The sequence below is a fragment of the Mesoplodon mirus genome (assembly GCF_964341445.2).
Source record: "Mesoplodon mirus genome assembly, chromosome: 4".
Lineage (NCBI taxonomy): Eukaryota > Metazoa > Chordata > Mammalia > Artiodactyla > Ziphiidae > Mesoplodon > Mesoplodon mirus.
In genome coordinates, this window is record NC_138979.1 from 37,528,465 (window position 1) to 37,543,441 (window position 14,977).

At 40.4% G+C, this 14,977-nt stretch overlaps 1 protein-coding gene across 10 annotated transcripts in view; it reads left to right on the forward strand.

The window, feature by feature from the left end:
• The window catches only part of BLM (BLM RecQ like helicase), a 110,825-nt gene that overhangs the window by 65,212 nt on the left and 30,636 nt on the right, over positions 1-14,977 (forward strand). For all 10 annotated transcript variants that reach the window (XR_014293657.1, XR_014293658.1, XR_014293659.1 and 7 more), the window contains 5 exons: positions 1,274-1,469; positions 3,614-3,804; positions 7,570-7,717; positions 12,245-12,444; positions 12,889-13,081. Coding sequence is in view for 1 of the 10 variants with exons in the window: in XM_082616834.1 (XP_082472960.1) it covers positions 1,274-1,469; positions 3,614-3,804; positions 7,570-7,717; positions 12,245-12,444; positions 12,889-13,081 (928 nt within the window). In the remaining 9 variants the exon portion in view is untranslated. The remainder of the gene's footprint in view (positions 1-1,273; positions 1,470-3,613; positions 3,805-7,569; positions 7,718-12,244; positions 12,445-12,888; positions 13,082-14,977) is intronic.

Below are 14,977 nucleotides of genomic sequence, written 5' to 3' on the forward strand. Positions count from 1 at the left end.
TGGCTGCCAGATCGTCCAGTGCTTTTGAAATACTATTTTTGAAGTAGCAATTCATTTTTTTAGGTGGTAAAAAAAGGCTTGCAGCTTTATTTGTATAATGTAATTTTGCCTGGAGATATAATATTTTTGGCTGGGTTATAGGTCCTAAATTTGCCACTGAAATGGATAGGCTTGAAAGAGATTTTTTACTAAAAACTGATATATCAAGCTCCTGAAATTTAGCTATCACCTTGCTTCCAGTGAGTAATTTGCATAGGCCAAGATCCACGGTCTCCAGCCTTTTTTTCCCCCTAGTATAAGCAACTCTCAGACTTTTGCCCACGAGTTCCAATAAAATTTTCACAAGTTTTGACTCTGAAATTAGCTGATGAATAAGAGGAGCTGGTGTGTGATCACTTGCTCCCACTGGAAAACTGGATAGTAAATTTTCACCTGGAGCAGGTGAGAATGCCACTGTTCCTGAATCATTGGAAAATCTAGGAGCAGTGACCTCTAAAAGCCCAAGCCCTGGGAACAGCCAGAGCTCCTGAGAAACACAGTTACCAGGGCAACAGGGATATCATGGCTGGGTGAGCCACACCCCCACACCTCCATATCAAAAACATACGAGAGCAAACAGTGGTAACACATCAGGAGGCAACTACTGCTGATCCTGGCTCCCTTGGTGATAGCACCAAATCACACAAGCAAGTGCCTGCCACACGGAGCTTCTCTTTACTTTCTTGGGTCTGAATAGAACTGCAAATTATCAATATGAAAATCTCGTATTAGTCATGCTAAATAATGGAACCAAGTTAAGATATTAGACTCTTATATAGAGTACATTTTAAAGTAAAATAGAAAATAAAGCTTCTAGAAGCATCTATTATTAAAATGTTCCTTTAGGGCTTCCCTGGTGGTGCAGTGGTTAAGAATCCGCCTGCCAGTGCAGGGGACACTGGTTCGAGCCCTGGTCCGGAAAGATCCCACATGCCGCGTTGCAACTAAGCCCGTGCACCACAACTATTGAGCCTGTGCTCTAGAGCCCGTGAGCCACAACTACTGAAGCCTGTGTGCCTAGAGCCCGTGCTCCGCAACAAGAGAAGCCACCACAACGAGAAGCCCATGCACCACAACGAAGAGTAGCCCCTGCTCAACGCAACTAAAGAAAAAGCCCGCGCGCAGCAACGAAGACCTAATGCAGCCAAAAATTAATTGATTGATTGATTGATTGATTGAAAAAATGTTCCTTTAAATGCATTATGAGCCTAATAGGCTTTTGCTTTTACATCAGGTTATCTGTGCGACGATTGCATTTGGAATGGGGATTGACAAACCTGATGTGCGATTTGTGATCCATGCATCCCTCCCTAAATCCATGGAGGGTTACTACCAAGAATCTGGCAGAGCTGGAAGAGATGGGGAAATCTCTCACTGCCTGCTCTTCTATACCTACCACGATGTGACCAGACTGAAGAGGCTTATACTAAGTAAGCTGAGCTCCATCGGGGACACATGCTGTCCTCCTCGGTCTCGTGATTGTCATCTACCCCTGCAGTTGTGGTGTTTTGGGTCCAGTTTTCCTTAAAATAGAGGCACTTAGATAGATATGGAAGTTTTATTTTAGTTCATGTTTACGATAAAAGTATTACATGCTTGTTATGTAAAATTCAAATGATACAGATGTGTTGAAGACTGAAAAATTTCCAAATCATGCCTCGTATGCAGTCCTGCCCTAAGAAATAACTCCAGTTACTGATTTCCTTTGTATTCTTCCAGGCCCAATTTCTGCATGCATCCTTGTATATAACATATTTCAAGCATGCAGAAAGGTAAAATGGAAAAAAATAATGAACTGTCACGTACCACTGTCCAGGTTAGGAAATAAAACCCCTACATAGCCCTCTCCTATCTCATCCCTTTATCTCTTCATTGGAGTTATGCAATATCTTATATTTGATATTTACCTTTCCCAAATGCAGATTTTTTACAGTATAAATGCGATTCCATTATATGTGCTTTTTTTCCCTAAGATGTAGTTGATTTACAGTATTATATAAATTTCAGGTGTACAACGTAGTGATTCACAATTTTTAAAGGTTATACTCTATTTACAGTTATTATATAAATGTGCTTTTTTAATATATATATGTTGACCTGATTTTTTTTCCAGTCAACACTAGGGTGTAATTATGACTCCAACTAGTACACATAGCTTGACTACATAGAATTCCATAGTATGGTATTCCATGTTTATTGAACCAGTCCCCTTCTAATAGATAAATAAGTAAAATTGCCTGTTTTGAGACCACTTTTGAATGAACTCTGGCAGAGATACCGAGCACGGGAAATGGCACTTACCAAGCTCTGTGCCAAGTAATGTTTACCTTATTTGTTTGTAACCACTAGCTTTTGAGATAGTCCCATGAGAAAAGTGAGCTTCAGAAAGGTTTTGTAACTTGCCCCCAAGAGCAGCAGCTGTAAGGGGAAGGGTAGTGATAATGATGATAAAGTTTCCTTAGCACTTATTATATGCTGCTATGTTAAATGCTTTACGTGTATCACTTCATTTAATCTTCACAACAACCCTAAAAGATACTACTATTATTCTCCTCATTTTACAGAAGAGGAAAATGAGATACAGAGCTAGGTAAGTGGCAGAGCCCTGATGGAATCCAGGTTCATCTGATTGCAAAGTCCATGTCCCTTGCACTATACCAAGATAATTCTCAGTGCAAAAATGAAACTTTTAAACTTAGTGTGTCCATTTGTGTTTTTAAGCTCAACCTATATTAAGTTAGGTCCAAATAATTTAGTATTTAAGTGCTAAACACTTAGCAACCATTAAAAAAAAATAATACTCATAAACCAGAAAAAAAATTTTTATTTCATTTTTAACTAACAACAATTGCTTACAAATGAAAAGTATGTACATGTTGTTCTCAGACCTTGGAATCAGATTGGACACTGCCACCCTTATTTCCTGTTTCACATTGATTTTTTGGAGGTACTTATTTTTATCATAGCAACTGCCAAAATTTCAGCTTCACAATGTCATTAGAAGGAAAGTAGCACATCATAAACTACCTCCAACTAGTTGCTTGTGTGGTGTTCAACAGATGTCAGGTGTTGCTGTTTCCCTTAAATTTAAAACACCTGCCAGCACCCCTGTGAGTTCATTGCAGCACCCGCCCCAGCCCTGGGGGGTCCTTGGTACATAGTTTCAGAACCACTGGCTTAACCACTTTGATCTCAGATACTCAGGGAGATGCACAGCCCACTGCCATGGCTCCATGCTCTGCTTACTTTGAATGCTGGGTTCAGTATATCCTTGTCTGATAAATATAGTAAATATAATTCAGATATTTATCATTGGGAATAATGAAGAGTTGCACAATTTTTTCAGCTACTCCTGACAACCTATGTTTATTCCTGCAAAACTACAATCTTGAAGATTAACATAAATATTCAGTTAATTATGTAGATTCATGTCATGTTGATATATAATGCTATGAATAATTTTATTTCATTTAATATTTAAAGTTATATGAACCTATTCTAAATATTTCTGTGATATTCTTTTCTATTTTTCTACTGTAATAAGTATGTTTACTATGTTCTTCATCTCTTTTAGTGGAAAAAGATGGAAACCATCATACGAAAGAGACTCACTTCAATAATTTGTATAGTATGGTACATTACTGCGAAAATATAACAGAATGCAGGAGAATACAGCTTTTGGCTTACTTTGGCGAAAATGGATTTAATCCTTATTTTTGTAAGAAATACCCAGATGTTTCTTGTGATAATTGCTGTAAAACAAAGGTAAAATAAGAAAGTTTTAAATTCTTTGTGATAAGGAACTTGCAAAGATTTTTTTTTTCTTCTCTTAATTTAGAAAAGTTAGATACAAGTTAGATTGCAGTAAGTGGGCCCTAGGGATTTTAACAAGGGGACGATGGCTTCCTCCCCATGTTAATTGGGAATAGAAACATTTTAATAGTATTTCTATGGAATATCCATAGAACTAGAAGCCTGTTAAAAATATATACTGGACCTGTTTTGGTGGTTATAGGATATTTAAGAAATATCATTAATCTGTAAATACCCAAAAAGATCCAACATGGGCAGGTAGAATATTTTACATTCAACTCTAATTATATTTAAACATCTTCATTCTCAAAAGGGTTATAACTAGTGTACTGTGTGTTTGAATTCAGATCAATTAGATTACGCTGTAAACTGGTTTTTAAAAAAACTGTAAAGAGTAAGGGCAGTAGCTTCAGGATGAATTTGCTATCATCTGTCCTAAACATAACTTTGGGAGGTTGTTAAATTCAATCGTTAGGTACTGTATTGTACCTATCATGGTAATTCTATGTTTTAATGTCTACTGTACTTCACAGTTTACAGAGCATTTTCACAGTTGATATATTATTTGAAATATCTGTGCAAGGTGCTGGGGATTCACATATGAACATGATATAGGCCAATTCACAGACAGGAGGGGAGACAGACATGTATGTGTTCATATCACTGTGATACCGTAGGCAACGCTAGCCAAGCAGAGGGTGATTTACTCTCTCTTGGGGTGGAGTCTGTGGATTTATGGCCATCTCAACCCACCCCACCCCACTCTGTAGACATTGCTAATCAGTTCACTCATTCAACAAATATTTGTTGAATGCCTGCTCTGTGATAGGCAATGTTCTAGGAGTTTGGGATACATCACTGAACAAAATATAAAGATCCCTACTCTTGTGGAGCTTACATTCTAGCAGAGGGAGGCTGAATAAAGACAACATACATTATAAGTACATGTTAAGAGGAAAGAACTTTGATGAAAAGTACAGCGGTGTAAGGAGTCAGGAATGATGAATGGGGTGCAGGATGCAGTGGCCCAGGGAAGTCTTACTGCAAAGATGAGACCTGAGCGAAGACTTGAAGAAAGGAGTTAGCTGAGCAGCTCTCAAATACGGATATTGGCCAGAGGCCCTGACGTGGGGGGCATGCCTGTGCCTTTGAGGGGTAGTGAGGGAGCTCACGTGCCTGCCCAGGGGGAGAGGTGAGGCCAGCCAGAACGGTGCCTGGAGGGCTGAGAAACTGGAAGAGTGGAGCAGCCCTCAGCCGAGACGTTCGGGGAAGGCTGGCAGGGAAGATCAGGGGTTTGGTCTGGGGTGTAGTGAGTTAGATATGTCTTGGATCCAGCGATTCTGAAGAGAGGCTGGTGGTACCATAACTCTGGGAGTGGTTGGCATATAGTTGAATTTGAAGTCATGAAAGCAGATGAAATCTTCACTGGTATAAGTTTAGACAGAAGAGAAGAAAACCAAAGACTGAGCCCTGAGACTTGAAGAGGTTGAGGAGAAGAGGAAGAACTAGTAAAGGAGACCAGGAAAGAGAACAAGTGAGGTAGGAGGAAGACCAAGGCAACTAAGCGTAGGAGTGCATCAGGGAGGAGGGAGCGCTCCCTAGTCGCCTGCTGCTGCTGAGCCACGTACCATAAGGACCGAGATGTCACCGTTGGGTTTAGCACCGCGGAAATATGGGACCTGGACTTGACCAGTTTCAGTGCAGAGGGACAAAATTGGAGGCAGTGCATATGGAGAATTCTTTCAAGTGTTGCTTCAGGGATGAACAGAGAAATGAAACCGTAGCTGCCAGGGGAAGTGGAGTCAAGAAGAGACAGGAGAAATAATATATTTGTGTGCTGATAGGAACGTACCTACGGAGCATGGAAATTGATGTGTGAGGAGAGAGAAGAATTGCTGAAGCAGTGTTCCTGAGTAAGCAAGGGGGCTTGGGAGCTAGTGCAGAAGGACAAAGACTGGCTTAGACAGGAGCTTGGATAGTTCGTCTATAATAACAGGAAGAAAGAAGAAAATGCGGGGCAGGTGCTGGGGATGGATGTAGTGAAGGAAGTTTTGAAAGCTCTCTTCCGATTGTTTCCTCAGCAAAGTAGGAAGCAAGGTAGTCAGCTCAAAGGACAAGAGTGGGGATTGAAGAGAAAGGAGGAAGTGTGAAATTGTCATCTAAGATGGGGTCAGCAAACTATCTTAAAGGGCCAGAGGGTGGTAAATATTGGCTTGGCCAAAAAGTTCATTCAGGTTTCCATAAGCTCATGGAAAAACCCAAACGAACTTTTTGGCCAACCCAACATTTCAGGCTTTGTGGGCAGTCTCTGTCACAACTACTCAATTCTGCTATTTTAGCCCAAAAGCAAACATAAATTACAATAAATACACCGATTTTTCCATAGTTGTGTTCCAATAAAATTTGATTTACAAAAACAGGTATACAGCTCATGGGCCATAATTTGCTGACTCCTATTCTAAGAGAATGGGGGAGAGATAGACTAAGCATGTGTCATTGATTACCTGGCAGCATTAAGGATCCACTTGAGGTTTGTGGCCCTGTACTGAAAGTGAAAACAGTCGGCATAGTTGTGTGTGTTTCTCCTGCCAAGTTCAGCTACACAGGTGTAGGCATGGAATGGTGGAGAACTGGATCTCATGTGTTTTGTCAAACAATGTGACCCAAGGGCAGGGGAGTTGAAGGTATATGAAAGGTTATGTTATAATGATCGGATCTGGAATTGAAGCTGAACATCTGAGGACGAGGATCAATGGATAGGCTGTCCCAGTGGATTGCTAGAGTCAGAAACTAGATGGCGTGAGTTAGAAAGGCAGGAGGTAGCGGTCAGAGAACAAAAGGGTTGCTGATACTAGTAAGGCTAGGTAGTGGGTGTGAGCATGGGAGTGAGGGGCTGACATATCTGGAGGACAGGATCACTGGAGTACAGGAGATCAAGTTGCCAAAGGCCAAGGTGTGGGAGGATCATCTCTGTACACTAGTCACCAAGAATTAAGGCAAGAATGATGTTGGAGAGAATGATGGGGCACTCTTTTGTGATGATGCCAGGTAGAGCCTCGGAATCACTACCAATTGTTAGTATAGGATAAGAAACCTATTTGTCTCCAGGATTGTGGTGGTTGAACAAGGATTAGAAGGTAGAGGAACTGCATATACAGAGGCACAAAAGCACGATGTAGCTTTTGAGAACTGCAGGTGCTTAGTATTGCTAGGTTAGAGAACTAGGATAGACGATAGCAAAAGACCACATAGTAATGGTAGGCAGAGTTTGGAGACAACTGAGGGAAATGAGAAAGGGAACTGACCGGAGATGGTAAAAAGGATTGACTATGGCACCAAAGACCCAAAAGAGATCAGAACTCATACATCTGCATGGTTGGACAATGTTTTTCATCCCTAAAGGTCACCATCCAGTAAGTGACCAAAAGAGGTATGAAGGGTTTTGAAAGAAAAAGAATATTTCTACCCACAGAGTGCTCTCAGGTAACTGTCTGTGAAACAGAAATGAAATAGATATAGTAGAGTGCTAATTATTCTAGACACAAGGTTAATATAAGAACTTAGAAAAGAATGAACATTTGAAACTTCCTTGGTTTTTGGTCTTGGTTTTAGTCTGGAAATGGTTTATTGTGGGACTGTTACAGTTAATATTAAATCATAGCGATCTAGGTATCGGTATCTTAATTATAGCAAAAGGTAATCTCTTTTTATTCATAGGATTATAAGACAAGAGATGTGACAGATGATGTAAAACATATTGTAAGATTTGTTCAAGAACACAGTTCATCACAAGGAACAAGAAATATAAAACATGTAGGTCCTTCTGGGAGATTTACTATGAATATGCTGGTCGACATTTTCTTGGGTAAGTCATCTGTTTTATTGTTTGAGTTACATCGATTAAAATGGAACATCTAGGGAATTCCCTGGTGGTCCAGTGGTTAGAACTCTGCACTTCCACTGCAGGGGGCGCAGGTTCAATCCCTGGTCAGGGAACTAAGATCCCACAAGTTGCACAGCACAGCCAAAAAAAAAAAAAAGTTGAACCTCTAAAGAATTCATTACAAGTACATAGAAAAAATCTCTTCTATTTTCTTATAGAAGCTAAGAGTTTTAGAATAGAACCTTATTTATTTATTTATTTATTTATTTATTTATTTATTTATTTATTTATTTATTTTTTGCGGTACGCGGGCCTCTCACTGTTGCGGCCTCTCCCATTGCGGAGCACAGGCTCCAGACGCGCAGGCTCAGCAGCCATGGCTCACGGGCCCAGCCGCTCCGCGGCATGCAGGATCCTACCGGACCGGGGCACGAACCCGTGTCCCCTGCATTGGCAGGCGGACTCTCAACCACTGCACCACCAGGGAAGCCCTAAAACCTTTTTGAGTAACAAAAGAAAATCAGTTTTTATGAATTATTACCAATTATTTTTATAGAATTTATGTAAGTCACTAAGATGAGTTTCCACAAACAAAAAAGAAAATAATAAAGTTTATACCATTTCATCTGAGTGAATGGAATATAACTTCCCTGGAGAATTACCCCTTGACTGACTTCCAGTTCCGGATGGCAGCATGAGCATAAGTATCTGTCTTCTTTTTTCGCTTGAGGCCCCATTAAAATAGTAACAAGGAAATAAAATGAGGATTAAATCCATAACAGCATAGAAAACCTGAAAGAGACCATCATCAGATTAGAGGTTTTAAAAATCTTTGACGAAATGGATGGAAGCATATTGAAAAATGGAATGAAATGCAGTAAATCACAATGCACAATAAATGTAGAGAAAGTTATAGCAGAGGGGCTGTCAACCAGGTAGAACCCCATTATCACCAGGCTGACTCAGACTTGGAAGCTCAGAGGCCTGGGGGGTGGGAGTAAAAGCAGAGGAGCCAAAAATAGGAGGGGACGGTTAAAAGAAAGTCTGCTCACAAAAGAACTGCATGGAATAGCAGCCTGCAGTTGATTCTAGAACAAAGATAAACTGCTTGAGGAGTAGAGAGACAGCTGAGCTGGGGGCCAGCGCCCCTAAGTGGCATTTGGGGGCCTCCCCTAAGTGGCATTTGGGGGCCTACCCTACAGCAAACCTGGTAACTAGATATCCCCATTCAGGGGAGGAATTTAGGGGGAAATAGACCTAGATATAAAATAACAAGAAATCCACCTAAAAAGTTTAACCTGGTCCCTAAAGACTAAATATAAATAGACAATCAAGGGGACTTCCCTGGTGGTCCAGTGGTTAAGAATCCATCTTGCAATGCTCCCTGACCAGGGACTGAACCCAGGCCACAGCAGTGAAAACACTGAATCCTAGCCACTAGACTAACACGGAACTCACCAAGTGGGCATTTTTTTTTTTTTTGTGGTACGCGGGCCTCTCACTGTTGTGGCCTCTCCCGTTGAGGAGCAACAGGCTCCGGACGTGCAGGCTCAGTGTCCATGGCTCACGGGCCTAGCTGCTGCGCAGCATGCGGGATCTTCCCGGACCGGGGCACGAACCCATATCCCCTGCATCGGCAGGCGGACTCTCAACAACTGCGCCACCAGGGAAGCCCCCAAGTGGGCATTTTAATTAAGGTTTTTTTTTTCTTTTCCATTCTGGGACATTTTCTTTTATCATTGGTTTGATAATTCCCTCTCTCTACTTTCTATTTCAAAATTTTATTTGTCAGATTTTACATCTCCTAAGAATTGATCTATATTTTGTCTCTCACATTTTCCATACAGCCTTTTGCTCAGGTCTTAAGAAAATTTTCTTGACTTTATCTTCCAACCTTTCCACTAAATTTACTTGCGTCAATCATTAAACATTTTTAACAGCTCTTTCTCTATTTCCTGTAACATTCTATTATTATTTAAGTCTTTATGAAGATACTAATCAGGAGTTTCCCCTCCCATATCTCCAAAGCTATTGCTTATTTTCTAAATTATCTCTATCCCCAGGGTCAAATACACTACTTATTTGACCACGCGGCGTGGTCAAAATTTTTCTTAAAAATGCCCAGTTAGGGCTTCCCTGGTGGCGCAGTGGTTGAGAGTCCGCCTGCTAATGCAGGGGACGCAGGTTCGTGCCCCGGTTCTGGAGGATCCCACATGCCATGGAGCGGCTGGGCCCGTGAGCCATGGCCGCTGAGCCTGCGCGTCCGGAGCCTGTGCTCCACAATGGGAGAGGCCACAACAGTGAGAGGCCCGCATACCGCAAAAAAAGAATACCAAGAGTAACGTGATGTTAGGGAAGAAAAACTTTTTCTCCACTCTGTTATATTTAGTTGTTGGGGACATTAGCAAGAGAAAAGACAGATTTAATCACGTATGTGTGGGAGTTCATAGAAAATGTGACTCAAAGGGGCAGTTAGAATTTGAGGCTTATATACCATTTTAATAGGGGAAGTAGAGGCGGGGGAAGGGTTAGGAGGAAACAGATGATTTGAGGGAAAGATAAATGGACCCTTAGGAGAAAGATAGCAGGGAGACATGGCATTTTTTGTGACAGTGTCTGTTTAAGTGTTGTGTGGAGACTTCTCATCTCTAATGATAAGAGTCAGTTTTCTCTGGTTGCTCCTGGGGAGGGGATTTAAGACAACTGAGTTCTTTTGGGAGTCTCTGCTTTTTGGCAGATGGATTTCAGAAATTCAGGTACCTTCTGCTCAAAATAATTTTTATGCCACTGTGGCATGTTCTGGACCCCATCAGAGATACTCCAGAAAGCTTTGGAAATAAAAAGCAAACCAAAACCAAACTGACATCAGATTAATGTCAGTAGCCCTGGAGACTAGAAGGCAAAGAAGGTGATATGATGTATACCATAAACAGAGGAACTGACCCATGGGTCCAGTGAGAAGAAATCCCAGAGTCACAGCTATGCAGCAGGTCCAGTAAGCAGTCTGTACAAATTGTAACAGAAAGTCGGGAAAAATAAGTCCCAAGCAATATAGAGAAAGAACAAGAAATGAATTTTTTTATTGATGACAGTAAAGAACACAAATGTTACTTCTCAACAACAAAAGGAGAAAGACACTTAGAAACTCCTGGGGAGGGACTTCCCTGGTGGTCCAGTGGTTAAGACTTCGCCTTCCAATGCAGGGGGTGCGGGTTCAATCCCTGTTCGGGGACCTAAGATCCCACATGCCTCGGGGCCAAAAAACGGAAACATAAAAAACAGAAGCAATATTGTAACAAATTAAATAAAGACTTTTAAAATGGCCCACAGCAAAAAAAAATCTTTAAAAAAAAAAGAAACTCCGAGGGAAAGATTATAAAAGAGAGGCAAGGTCAAATAGAAAACAAAGGAAATGGCTGCATGATTTTGAGTAATTAATAAAATGTGCAAAAAAATAATCCATTTGTCTGAATACAGTGAACATCCTCCTTAGAGTTGCACAAGAGTCATGAGTTCTAAGTGGGGAAGGAAGCTTGTTGTAATATAAATGTTGCTGATTAGCTACAGTAGAGTCAATGTATAGACTTAAACATGGTTAGAGAACAGGGCAAGATATAGATGTTAATCTTGATGATGTAAAAATAAAAGTACAATAAATAAAAATAAAAGGGGGGACTTCCCTGGTGGCACAGTGGTTAAGAATCCGCCTGCCAGTGCAGGGGACACGGGTTCAAGCCCTGGTCCAGGAAGATCCCACATGCTGCGGAGCAACTAAGCCCGTGCGCCACAACTACTGAGCCTGCACTCTAGAGCCTCCGAGCTGCAACTACTGAGCCCACGTGCCACAACTGCTGAAGCCTATGTGCCTAGAGCCTGTGCTCCACAATAAGAAAAGTCACTGCAATGAGAAGCCTGCACACAAGGAAGAGTAGCCCCCGCTTGCTACAACTAGAGAAAGCCCACGCCCAGCAACAAAGACCCAATGCAGCCAAAAAAATAAATAAACAAATAAATAAAAATTTTTTTTTAAATTGTGTTTATGATGAAAACATTAGTCATTAGTGCAGCGTGGATGCAAAACCAAGGATCCACCTGGGGGTGGGACTCTTAGTGGGAGGAGGAGGGAAGTACACAGCCTTGTGGAGTGTTCTGCAACAGTGATATGAAGCTATTAAGGTTTATATGAACTGTCTTTGATTTGTTTGCTCTAATATAATTTTATAAGCTGTACATGCAACATGCTAAAATGATAAACTTAATTTTGCTGCCATTTTGGGCCAATGCACGTTATAAAAAGATGAAGAGAAGTACATACAATTATTTTAGCGTTCTACTCAAATATTCTTAGTTCATGAAAACAAGTGTCTATTTGTGCCATGGCTTTTCCTGCAGAAGAGCTTAGCTATCTCATTTACCCAGACCTGTCCATAAATGGCTTTTTTAGCCTCTTCTGTTAGAATTATGATATACCTACATTTACTAATCTAATTTCTCTTACCTTCTTACCAGGGAGTAAGAGTGCAAAAATTCAGTCAGGAATATTTGGAAAGGGATCTGCTTATTCAAGACACAATGCTGAAAGACTTTTTAAAAAGCTGATACTTGACAGGATTTTGGATGAAGACTTATATATCAATGCCAATGATCAACCAATTGCATATGTGATGCCTGGAAATAAAGCCCAACATGTACTAAATGGGCATTTAAAGGTATGGTATTTTAAATGTTTATTTTATTTTATTATCTCACAATGAGTAGACAGAACTATTTTACTGCAAACTCAAGTGTCTTCCAAAGCTTATGGATACTGAATTTATATATACTGTCCTATATGAACATATTCTATTCTTCTTAATTTAGAAAGAGACCTTAAAATTGAACCCAAGTAATGTAACACCTGTCAAAATGAATTGAATGGGTTGGTTGTCAGATCATTAAATCATCGTATATTCATTAAATAAACATTTATCAGAAAGCTAGTCTGTGCTGGCACAGGAAATATAAAGATGGAGAATATACAGCCCTGTTCCCAAGGGACTTACTATCTACTTGGCATAACAGAAGTACCCCCCCAAAAATGTAATTAAGCATTAAATAAAGCCTCTGTGCACTTTAATACACTCATTCCTGTGCTCTCATTTTCTCTCACAAAGGTAGACTTTATGGAAACGGAAAATTCCAGCAGTGTGAAAAAACAAAAAGCTTTAGTGACAAAGGTATCTCAGAGGGAAGAGATCGTTAAGAAATGTCTTGGAGAGCTTACGGAAGTCTGCAAATCTCTGGGAAAAGTTTTTGGTGTCCATTACTTTAATATTTTTAATACTGTCACTCTCAAGAAGCTTGCAGGTTGGTGTGTGTGAGTCTTCTGTTGCATGGCATAAATTAATAGGCTAAAAGTTAATCTTGCTAAGGAACTTATCAAGAGCATTAATATATCTCAGTCTTTTTGATCTCTGAATTGAAAGCTCAGAAAAACAGTTTAAACTCATTCTTGAGATAAAATATATTTTTTAAGATATACACAGTACTTTGTTATTCAGACATATGGTATAATTTCAATCTTATACTTCAGTCTAATGCTGCATGTTAGGATATGGATAATTCTAATCGCTAACACCAGATGTTACTTAATGAATTTGTATGCATTATTTGCCTGCGTTATGATGTTTAACTATGTGTGTACACGTCTTTGCAATGTGGAGCTAAGTTCCTTTTGAAAAGAGATTTTGTTTTATGCTTCTCTGAATCCAGATCTAGCACACTGCTGTGTCTAAGTATTTTTTGATAAATCCTTGCTGACGTGAGTTATTTCCATGGCTTCAGACAGCTCAACCCAGAATTCTAATAGTAGAGTCCCTGGAAGATAAGTTGGCCACATGGTTGACTGACTAGTGTACATTTCCTTCCACCCTCTTCCTTCATAAAAGCTCATAATCATCATTTCTCTCTCTTCCATTCCCACTCCTGCCACCATAGGTCATTACAGTATTTCATCAACTCTAAAATGCCACATTGTTATTTTATGGACTATTGAGAAAGAAAAAATTCTACTAATTAAACTGTGACACAGTGCTTTTATTGAAAGAGTTGTTTTTACTTTATTTAGATTTTTATCATATATAACTGTTCATATATGGAAAATGCATACAATCAAAGTAGATTGATTTAAGTACTTGTAAAAATTCACATTCAAAACGTGACTCTTCTGAATTATTATTTTATTTTATTTTTTATTTTTTTTTCTTTTTGCGGTATGCGGGCCTCTCACTGTTGTGGCCTCTCCCGTTGCGGAGCACAGGCTCCGGATGCGCAGGCCCAGCGGCCATGGCTCACGGGCCCAGCCGCTCCGCGGCATATGGGATCCTCCCAGACCGGGGCACGAACCCGTATCCCCTGCATCGGCAGGCGGACTCTCAACCACTGTGCCACCAGGGAGGCCCTGAATTATTTTTTGAGTCAGTTGTCCATGTCTTTGTTTTCCCTCATGTCATCAGGAATGTTAGTGATACAGCCTTTTTAGCATGCTCCACTCTGTTCCCCAAAATTTTAATCAAAATCCTTGTCACCCGTTCTGATTTGATGGTGACACTTTCTTGATGATACCAGAAAGTGTCCGCGGGAGGCTGCACGTCTCTCAGTAACACAAATGTAACACTGCTTCATCTACTTCAGGTCACGTAAAGCACTTGGTTGTTGCTTGCAAGAAACTGTGGAATTGTCATTTCCTCCAGGACATACAATTTGCTTTGTTAATGCCAAATTTATCCCCCGTTACTCCGTTTCTGAGCTTTTCTGCGTGCACAATCATTTTCTCAATGCTGATCACAGTCTAGTCTTTTCTAACACATTTCATGTGCAGTTCAATTCAGCATGTGAGGAACCAGCGCCGCAGTGGCGCTGTCGGCATGCCGGCAGCTCTGATAGCCATGACTGAGTTCTCACGTGTGCATGCAGCGACAGCACAGCTGCCATTTGGCCGTCAGCACTTGTAAGACGCCTCTTGACCTCAGGAATGCCAAAACGCAAAAAAAAAAAAAGAGTATATCTTAGAAACAGTGAAATGTAGTATTTTGTTCCTAGGCTATTAGTGAAGTTTCCTAACTGGTCTCCTTATCTCCAGATGTGAACATGATATTCATTTTAATCTTCTAAATACTTGGCTAAAATTCCAATAGCTCTCCAGGTAAAGTACAAATTCTATCAGGAATCTGCATTTCTTTTTATTTTATTTATTTATATTTT